The sequence below is a fragment of the Triturus cristatus genome, chromosome 2_2 (genome assembly GCF_964204655.1).
Source record: "Triturus cristatus chromosome 2_2, aTriCri1.1, whole genome shotgun sequence".
Lineage (NCBI taxonomy): Eukaryota > Metazoa > Chordata > Amphibia > Caudata > Salamandridae > Triturus > Triturus cristatus.
In genome coordinates this window covers 573,633,225-573,643,439 of record NC_140582.1, presented here as the reverse complement: position 1 = coordinate 573,643,439, position 10,215 = coordinate 573,633,225, and the positions used below count along the sequence as shown (strand labels likewise).

Below are 10,215 nucleotides of genomic sequence, written 5' to 3'. Positions count from 1 at the left end.
TCTGAGAACCAAGAGAAGGCCGGGACCAACCTGCTTGTCTATCTGCCCATGTGCATTTCCGGTCAGCTTGACTTTGCGGCAGATCTAGCTACGTTCTGCTCTGCAGCCGCAAATCCTGCTTAGCAGCCCCTCAGCAAAGAGGTGTTCGGCTACCTGGAACGTTGTCTACAGTCTCCAGTATCATCCCATTGAAGATTTTTGACTTCCAAAAAAGAGACTAAGTGCAAATGTAAAATTCTTCACCCCGATTTCCTCCAGTGGCTCCCCAGTGACAATGCCTCCTCCTCTGACACCACCTGCAGCCTTACCCCATTGAACTTTACTTTCTCCTAACATTTTTCTCTGAATTTCTTCCAAATACAAAGATAAGCACTGTCTAGGCCCAATACACTTCTTGTATCTGAACCACTCTTCATCGCGGTCACCTATACTTTTTTACTTTGACCTGGTCTTGCGCGACTCGATGTATGGGGTTGGTGCTTTGATCTTTCAGTGCTAGATTTTACTTTAAAATTTAAAAATTCATAACTCAAGGTCTACTGGTTGGATATTATTGTTTGGGCATGAAATATTTTATTAAAATGTACTCTATTGTTCTAAATTTCATTCGGGATTTTTCTTGTGTTTTGTTTTCACTTTATTATAGTTTGAGTGCTGCATAAATACCTAATTCATTGCCTCCAAGTTAAGCCTGCCTTCTTTTGTGCCAAGTTACCAGAGGGCTAAGCACAGGTTAATGTAGTGACTTTTGGGGTTCACCCTGACAGGGATTGTGACTGTTTCTTGGACAGGAGTCACCCCCCATTCAACCAACAACTCAATTTTTCACACACCTCCATAGTAAATATATAATGCTCAGTAATGTTTTTCAGCACTTTTTCTTGTTAATAAGCGATGCTTCTTATTACTACACACTGTCATTCTAAAATAAACGTAGAGCTGACTTCCAGACCACAAGTCTTTAAATTACAACTGATATATACAGAATAAATGGGATCACTTTTTCTATTACAAGAATGTGAACTTGTAGGCCCAGATTTACAAAGATTTTGCGTCAGGTTTGCATTACGTTTTTAACGCAGGCCCAATGCAAAATCTTGTTTTGGATGTATCAATGTCAACAAATGACAAGTTGATTTGATTTGTAACAAAAAGTAATGCAATGCAGTACATTGTGCTGTCTTGCCATCCTTTGCATCAGGGAGGTGTTCTATTGGTCTGTGCATGGGTGTTCCCGAGCATTCCATCCATGGATTTTGAAGCAAATTTGATACTTCTAAGACTTGTAGATGTGGATTTACCCCCAAAATCCTGCACCTTCCTTAGGCTGCTGTAATCGGGAGAAATATCTTTATTTTGCTTTGTTTTATTCTCTTTACATATGTGCAGCATTCTGTAGTACACCTTCATAGAGAAAATCACCCTACTGCTTAGTTTTTATGCAGCAAGTGGCCCCTTCCTGCACAGAAACTATGCAGATCACAACTCAGACACCCTTGCCCTGTGGCACATCATTCTCTCCATTGGCGAATGGCTGCGCAAAGTGCACCAGCTCTTGGCGAAACCAGAATTGCATCATTTCTGTAGATGTGGCGCACTCTGCTCTCTCCAGTTCATCCTACCAGTGCATCAACTGTGCTTGATGCCCGTGTTGTGCAAACTCTTCGTAAATGTGCATACTCGTTTTGTTTTCAGCAGAGTGCACAGTTGCACATGTTGAATGTAAAATAATTTACTCTAGGAGGTATGAGGAACAATGTGAGTGAAATTTCCATTCCAAGATGTCATGCATCAGAAAAACATTAACACTTTTACTTGTCTGCTCAAGGTGTGCGGATTATTTCTTTAAAAATGTTTTTCATACCAGTGTTGTAGAAAGACGACTTTTGCCACCCCCTTTCTTTGTAGCATTTTACTTCCGGCATTCAACTTCAGTAGTAGCTGGAGCATTTTGAGCCAGCTACTACAGCTACAGCGGGGGCTGGCCAACTCCCGCGGAGTGTGCAGAGATTTGCCTTCTCCGCGTTCTCCGCACAACGCGGAGAAGGCAAATCTCCGCACACTCTGCGGGCGGAGGTCTCCGCCCGAGGTTAGTGAGAATAGTAATGGATTGTCCCAGGTTTTACAACCACTCACTGACTAGTTTCACCTTCCAATAAGCCCTGCAACAACCAAATTCTGAAGAGAACTAATGGGCAATTCTGAAGCAAAAAACTATGGGGCATATCAACAACAACCGGCGATAATTATCGCTGAGCGCACTTAGCGCTCGGATAATTATCGCCGGCTAGCGCCGAATTTTATCGCTGAGATAGCATGCTATTAGCAACGCTTATCTCATCAGCGATAAAAATCCTAGCGCTAACTAGCTAACGTGGGATTATCGCTGGAATCCCAGCGATAATCTCACGTTAGCATGTTGATAGGGACTCACAAACTTAGCCATGATATCCTCCTTCCATAGGATATCATGGCTAAGTCAGTCTTGAAGCAGGTGTTAGGAAAGTAGCGATAACAGGTGTTATCGCTACTTTTCCTGACGCTATGCTTCATAGCGTGGGGCTTGATGATAGGAGAAATGTCGCTTAGCCACATTTCTCCTATCATGTCAGGTCAGGAACGCCCACTTTGCATCTCATTAGAGATGCAAAGCTGGGCGTTAGACATCCCCACGCTAAAGCAAGGTTTCACGCGTTAGCGTGGCCTTGCTAATATAGCGATAAAATTATCGCTGCTTTTCGGCCGAAAACGGCCTCTAAAGCGGCGATAATTTTTTATCGCCTCGTTGTAAATATGCCCCTATTTTCCTGCATGCAACACTGAATGATTTTTGATTGCCTGCCTGAGCGTTGGTGAAAGCGTCTCCTGCTTTCAACTTGAATCTCTGAAGCCAGAAATGTCTTTAGGTCTAGTAGAACTAGACTCTGGCTGATTCTACGGACAGAGGAGTGCAGGTTCGTTTTGGGACCTATCGCCATTTGGAAATCCCCTCTAGAACTGGCAGAATATGGAAAGTCCTGGAGATTGCCTTGGAGAAAAAATGTTCGACCAATTGTAAGAGGATGTTTCTTCAGCCTGCCCACAGAAACGTCTCCACTGTGCCTGGTGAGTGAAGGAGCTTCATTTTCAAGTGAACGTTTTCAGCCTTTCTAAAGGCATTGGACCTCCAGAAACTTTTTATGTGTAAACAAACAACAGATACCCGAAAGCACAACAGAGCAGGGCAGCTGTGAAGGGAGCTTAATAGCCCAACATATTTCATGGAAAATAGTAACATTGAGCTTTTACTTCAAATATTTTCTATGAAATATTTCATCATTTTTGTTTCATTTTACTTATAACATTTTTACTCCATTTAACTAAAATATTTATTGCTTTAACTAGCATAGGGGCATATCAACAACAACCGGCGATAATTATCGCTAAGCGCACTTAGCGCTAGGATAATTATCGCCGGCTAGCGTTGATTTTTATCGCTGACATAGCGTGATATTAGCAACGCTTATCTCAATAGCGATAAAAATCCTCACACTAAGTGGCTAACGTGAGATTATCGCTGGAAACCCAGCGATAATCACACGTTAGCTTGTTGATAGGGACAGATAAACTTAGCTATGATATCCTCCTTCCATAGGATATCATGGCTAACCCAGAAAAATACCAGACGTAAAAAAGCAGCGTTAACCGCGGTTAGCGCTGCTTTTTTTGTCTCTAACAGGGTTAGCGATATTCTTAATAATAGGAGAAATGTCTCTTAGCGACATTTCTCCTATTATTTTACTCTGGAACGCCCCCTTTGCATCTCATTAGAGATGCAAGGGGAAGCGAAGAGTAAATGGGTGATAACATGCAAATTTGCATGTTAGCACCCTGTTGTTGATAGGGTGCTAGTTTTATCTCTGCTTTTTTGGCTTTTAAAGCCAAAAAAGCAGAGATAAAGCCCTTGTTGATATGCCCCATAGTTTGAATTTACGTTTTTTTTTTCCCTAGGTTTGTTTCACATGCTGTTTATATCTTGTTTTTCTGAGAAATTCTTACAGCATTTGCACTAGGTTTTGATTATCTAAACATCTTTTAAAGTTTGCCAAATTGCCTGTTCTATAACTTTGCCTTTGCTCTCGAGCCATACTATGGCCATGGGGACAGAGGCAAATATGCCCATAGGAGGCGCATTGAAAGTGCGCTACAAGAAGGAGCCCTCTGGAGGGGATAAACGAGGTTCCAGGAACCGCCCAGATAGCCCCCTGAAGGCAGGTTCAGTCACTTACTGCACCCGTCTACAAGGGGATCTCTCTCCCCTCTTCAAAGTGCAGACTGCATGCCACCTGCACTGTGAGACACAGTGCCTCATTGAAGCAGAGCCTCTGTATTTCACTTGAATGCGCTTCCCCTAGGGCAGCGCGAGTTTGTAGCTACCATAGGGACAATGCATTCTTTCTAATATTGCGCATTGCTCTATTTGCGCCATGTGCACCTTTTGACAGGTACGCCATGTCACAAAGAGGGAAAGGTCGCCATATACATATAACAGCCCCTAGTAGAGTGGAGGGCTGGGAGTAGATGAAGAATATGATGGGATGATGGAGAAACATGACCAATAACTGAGAGTCCTGAGTCAAACTTAGCTATTGTAAAATTCTCAACGATGTTATTGGACACCACATGAACTACACAGGGCAACAGTGTAACACAGTCCTCTGCAGCCCCTACCGCAGAGGAGGGCTTACAAGCAACATCGAAGTGGCATACAGGGCAATCAGGCAGTGCCTGATAGGTTGGTCTCATAGGTCAGTGCGTAGGCCAGTTTTTAGCTGTTTGTGGGCCTGTTTTATAGTCTGCCTGGCCAGCTTTGACTGTTGGTGTCCCCAATATTACAATAAACAGTGCTATAAGCCAGTTTAAATCAATTCAGTCTTCCATACCTTGCAAAACAGTATGCTGTGATTCTGTACAAGTTGAAAACCGGCCCAGTTAGCAAACATGGGACACTTTTTTGGTTATCTAATTCACTAATAAGGGACACTTTTTTGTTGGTGGTGAGCCTCTTTTCTGTTTCAGTCCAACACAGCCTATAACCCTCCAGAGCCCCCCAAATTTTCAGGGGGGCCCCTTTCAACCATAAACCAATGAACATCTGCGAGATATTGTAGACTTGGTCTAATCATCACATTTTGCGGGGGCTGATTTTGTGTAATACCAATGACACAGGGCACACGTGGCTGTGGACTCTAATTGCTTAAGGTGTAACACAATGCAATGTGATATGTGGAATGGGATTATCACAAATTAGTTATATATTGAGCAAACAAAAAGAACACTTTGAAAAATGAGACTAATATAAATTAACCATTAAATGCTACTGTTAATTGATTTATCAGACCTCCCTGCAGTATCACTTTTTGCCAAAAGGCTGCTAGCTTCATCAATGGCAACAGCAAAAGTAGGGATATTACGACATTGGAAAACCTGCACCTTACAACATATAGAACATGTCTGAACTCTGAAGGCCGTGCATAATATGGGTGCACATGAAAGAATCATCTACTAATTAAGTCATAGATGATAACAATTTGAGGAAGTAGGGATAGAATTGTGAGGACTAGTTGAGTACATGGAAATAGCATGTTGCGGGACAAGCCGTCATTGTACAGATTTGAAGTATATTACCACTAAGGCACAAAGTGCAGCGTTTTCAGGGGGTGGTTTAGTTTATAAGTCAGACCCCCCAGGATATAGCGGCAAGGATTAGCAAATTTAGCGGCACAAATATGGAAATTTAGCAGCACAAATATGGAAATTTAGCGGCAATTTAGCGGCATTTTATTTGGCAGTTGTTCCTACAACAAACACAGATATCTTCGTTTTTGAGTTATTTAACGATATGAAGCTATGTATATTTGGTTTATTTACAATGTAGACACTTTGTTTGTCTTCAAGGCTACATATAGTACATAAACTTGTTAATGAATAAATGCCCACGGAACCTATATGCTTGTCGTGTTAATCTTGCAGTTCTTCTGAGCAGTCCAAATCTAGCCCACTATTGTGCTGCTGATTATAATGCAAAAACAATAATGCCCGGATGGAAAGAGGTCAGTGTCAATCACCCCAGAAACAGATGCCTGTACTGCTTCTGGGCCTACATGTTCAAAGTAGAGGCAAAGCTCCTGATCGGGAAATTCACTGAAACCAGGGATGGTAGAATATGCACTCTTGTCCTTAGGCAGGATGCAGAGTTGTGCAGGATTGAAAAGGCGCACTTGCTTCAAGAACCCAATGCCCGGTTGGGCCTCCCCCATGTATTGGCCCGCCTTTTCCAGAGAATTTTCAAAAGCTTCATTAAGCTGGGCTATCTTTTTTTTCTGTGTCAGAGTTAATTTAGCCCCTGCAGTGGTCTGTAGAAATGGTTGTAGTGACTCCAGAGTGAAGACTGAATTATGTGTTAGGTCCATGTGAAGGTCCTCCAAATAATCATACACCTTCATTGTCACTGGTGTCTGACTCTGGAATAAGTCCATCAGATGTAAAATGTTTTGACATTTTTCGGCCACAATGTCCAATTGCACTTTAATGCAGTTTCTTTGGTCGCTGTTCAAAATCCTTTGCAGATTTTCAAGGGCATCTGGGGGAGACTTGCTGAGTTGCATCTCAGACTCAACAAACCCAGCATAGGCCTCAAAATGCTTGCAATGGTACTGGACAGCAGCAAACCAAGAATTCCACCGGGTACTGCAAGGGTCAGGTGCCATCCTGGTTTCATCCCATGGTTCTCAGCAAGATGGTGCAGGTACCTTCTCTTTCTGCTACCGGCCATGTAAAAGATGCGCGAGAAGTACAGAAGGAAAGCATTTAGCTCCACAAAAGGCTTCCTAAATGACTCTCCAATTAGGTTCATTATGTGTGCCTAGCATGTGATATGCATGGAGTTTGTGTACAGATTTCTCAAAACAGTGTTGTATGCCTTGAGCATGTATGCCGCATTGTCAGTGTTAAAGGAAATAACGTCCTGAAAGGCTATGCTGCACTCTGTGAGCACCTTCACAACTGCTTGTGCTACAGTCCCATGGTTGCACTGTGAGAGGAACACTGTGTCTGCTAGATGGGTGTGGCTCTTACGGCCACCCTGCGCAGAGACCACTGCAAATAACACATTCAATACACAACACCCTTCAACATCAGGTGTTTCATCAAATATAACACTGATCTTCTGATCTTACAAGTGCTCTTTCAGCTCGTTCTTTGCTATTATATATCTCTCTGGGAGATAACATTTTTGAAGCTGATGACTTCCAGGTATTGCTCCACCATTTCGTACTCGCTCATGGAGAAACTTGCGCAACACAGGGTGCTCGGTTTTGCTCAGCGGAATGTTCAGCGCTGTGCAGACATTGACCCACTCACTTATAATTTCCTGGTTTGAGGCACCGGCAGCTGTACTCTTTGTGAAAAGTGAGTTCACAGTCATCTGACGGGCACGTTTTGGTGAAGAGTGAGGGTCTGGATCATCTGAACAGTGCTTCAAGTGTTTTTGGGACATCACATGCATATCAACTGTGTGTTTCCGGAAGTGGTCCACCGCCACATTGCACACACTGCAAAACAGCATGCCACCATCAGCATGCATCACGGCGCTGTACTCTTTGGCCCGATCTGCTGCGGTTATATGGGTAGGTAGATGTGATCGGTGCTTCACAGTCTTCAAAGGCTGCAGAAACTTCTCCATCGTGCTTTTGTTGTGGTGGCTTGTTGCTCCCTTGGAATCCAAAAGATCTCTGACTTGTGGCGCACTCACGTAACTCACCTACAAATATATTTGGTGTTACTAGATGTGTTCCAAACGGGAAAAGGACATTGCAGTTGTTGGATGAAAAGTTAAGAAAATGTAGGTTAAACGTGATTAAAAATGCATGTAACTCTGAAGCAAAGTTGCATACATGGCGCATTAACATACAGGTAGGCAGAAGTCCTTCGAAGGGAAATGGCACACTTGTGTGGTCCCGCTAGGCAACTTTGAGTCGTCTGTGGAGGGGTGGAGGGCAGTGGGGGTGCGAGGTAAACATCAAAAACATAATGCAAAAGTGTTTCCCCCCAAAAAACAACCGTGCCCCAAAGTGCCTGCTAAGAAAAAATCACATTTGGGCAAAAACGGGAAGAAGGGGAAGGATGAGCCACCTGCAAAGAAAGTGAAACCTAACCGCGCGAAACAAATTTGTACAAGTGTACTTTGTAGGAGTACATAAGCCCGGCGTTTACACTCGGAGCGGGGTCCAACAGTGCTTAACGGGTGTCGAGGGAAAACCCCAAGACAGCCCCAAGCCAGCTCCAAGAAATACAAAAAACAAAATTACAATTATGAAACACACATGATCACGCAGAATCCCATCACCAAACCATGCACAGCACTCCCTCCCATCGCAAGTAGGACTTCACAAATATTTAGCATATGTGGTATTCATCTCCCCGAAAGTATACAGAAACCAAAACTTACCCGTTCTGTGTAGCAGAAAGCATATATTAGTTTCCAGACGGCCCAATGGCTCTTCAACCAGCAGATTTTTTCCTCCAGGACTCTACAAAAGAAGGAAGAAGAGTTATAGCTGGCTTGACTAGCCCTTCCCATGGCACCTGTTCCACATCACTGCCACCTCTCCCACTACGCCGCTTTAAAAACCACAGCACCCCCTTGTGCCCCCTGGGCCCGCATGACCAGCTGGCCCCAAAAGAATGACACCTGGGCCCGCCGCACACCAGGCACGCGGCGGAGACAAAACTTACCTGTGCTCTGCACCGGCTCTTCAACCAGCAGATTCTTTCCTCCGGGACTCTAGAAAAGAAGAAAAAAGAGTTACAGCTGGCTTGGCTAGCCCTTCCCATGGCACCTGTCCCACATCACTGCCACCTCCCCCACTATGCCGCTTTAAAAACCACGCCACCCTCTTGTGCCCCTTGGGCCTGCATGACCAGCTGGCCCCAAAAGAATGACACCTGGGCCCGCCGCACACCGGGCACGCGGCGGGCCCAACATTTCATTATTAAAAAACAATTGCCCCGGGCCCACCGCATGCCCGTGAGCGGCCGGCCCAACATTTCATTAATAAAGAAAACATTGCCCCCATGGCCCGCCGCATGCCCCGTGTGCTGCGGGCCCAACATTTCATTAAAAAAATGGCCCCCGGGGCCCGCCGCGTGCGGGACCAAAGAATGCCACCTGCGCCCGCCACACACCCGGCACGCGGCGGGCCCAACATTTCATTATTAAAAAACAAATGCCCCCGGGGCCCGCTGGGTGCCAGGGTGTGGCGGGCCCATCATTTCATTTATAATAAATGGCCCCCGGGGCCCACCGCGTGCCCCTGTGCGGCGGGCCCAAAATTTCATTAAAAAAAACATTGTCCCCAGTGCTCGCCGTGTGCCCCGTGTGCGGCGGGCCCAAAGAATGCCACCTGGGCCCGCCACACACCGGGCACGCGGCGGACCCAACATTTAGTAAAAAAAACATTGCCCCCAGGGCCCGCCGCGTGCCCCGTGTGCGGCGGGGCCAAGGAATGCCACCTGGGTCCGCCGCCCACCGGGCATGCGGCGGGCCCAACATTGCATTAAAAAAAACAGTGTCCCCGTGGCCCACCGCATGTCCCGTGTGCGGCGGGCCCAAAGAATGCCACCTGGGCCCGCCGCACACCGGGCACGCTGCGGGCCCAACATTTAGTAAAAAAACATTGCCCCCAGGGCCCACCGCATGCCCCGCGCACGGCGGGCCCAAAGAATGCCACCTGGGCCCGCCGCACACCAGGCACGCAGCGCCCCCAACATTGCATTATTAAAGAACAATTGCACCCGGGGCCCACCGCATGCCCGTGAGCGGCGGGCCCAACATTTCATTAATAAAAAAAAAATTATCCCCAGGGCCCGCCGGGTGCCCTTGTGTGGCGGGCCCAACATGTCATTTTAAAAAAATGGTCCCCAGGGCCCGCCGCGTCCGCCCTGTGTGGCGGGCCCAAAGAATGCCACCTGGATGCCACAAGGACAAATGCACATGAGAACGTATTGCCCTTGCCCCCAAGCAATGTGTCCTGTGCTCAGCCGTGGCCACTGCAGGTAAGAGCGGTGGGGCGGGCTGAGGGTGGATTTTGAGAGACGAGCACAAGGGAAAATTAAATAAATAATACATTTTCCCTCGTGGTCCTCTCTCGAACCCCACCCCTCCAAACTGGACCC

General features: G+C 46.0%; 1 protein-coding gene across 1 annotated transcript; it reads right to left on the bottom strand.

The window, feature by feature from the left end:
- Positions 1–7,213: 7,213 nt before the first annotated feature.
- LOC146862523 (CGG triplet repeat-binding protein 1-like) lies at positions 7,214–7,723 on the bottom strand. The gene has a single exon (XM_085643093.1). It carries the CDS (start codon positions 7,721–7,723, stop codon positions 7,214–7,216), a length of 510 nt encoding a protein of 169 aa, XP_085499219.1.
- Positions 7,724–10,215: the final 2,492 nt, after the last annotated feature.

Bases quoted from the DNA above. Each gene is read 5' to 3' on its own strand.
- LOC146862523 (XM_085643093.1), bottom strand. From the start codon at position 7,723: ATGGAGAAGTTTCTGCAGCCTTTGAAGACTGTGAAGCACCGATCACAT.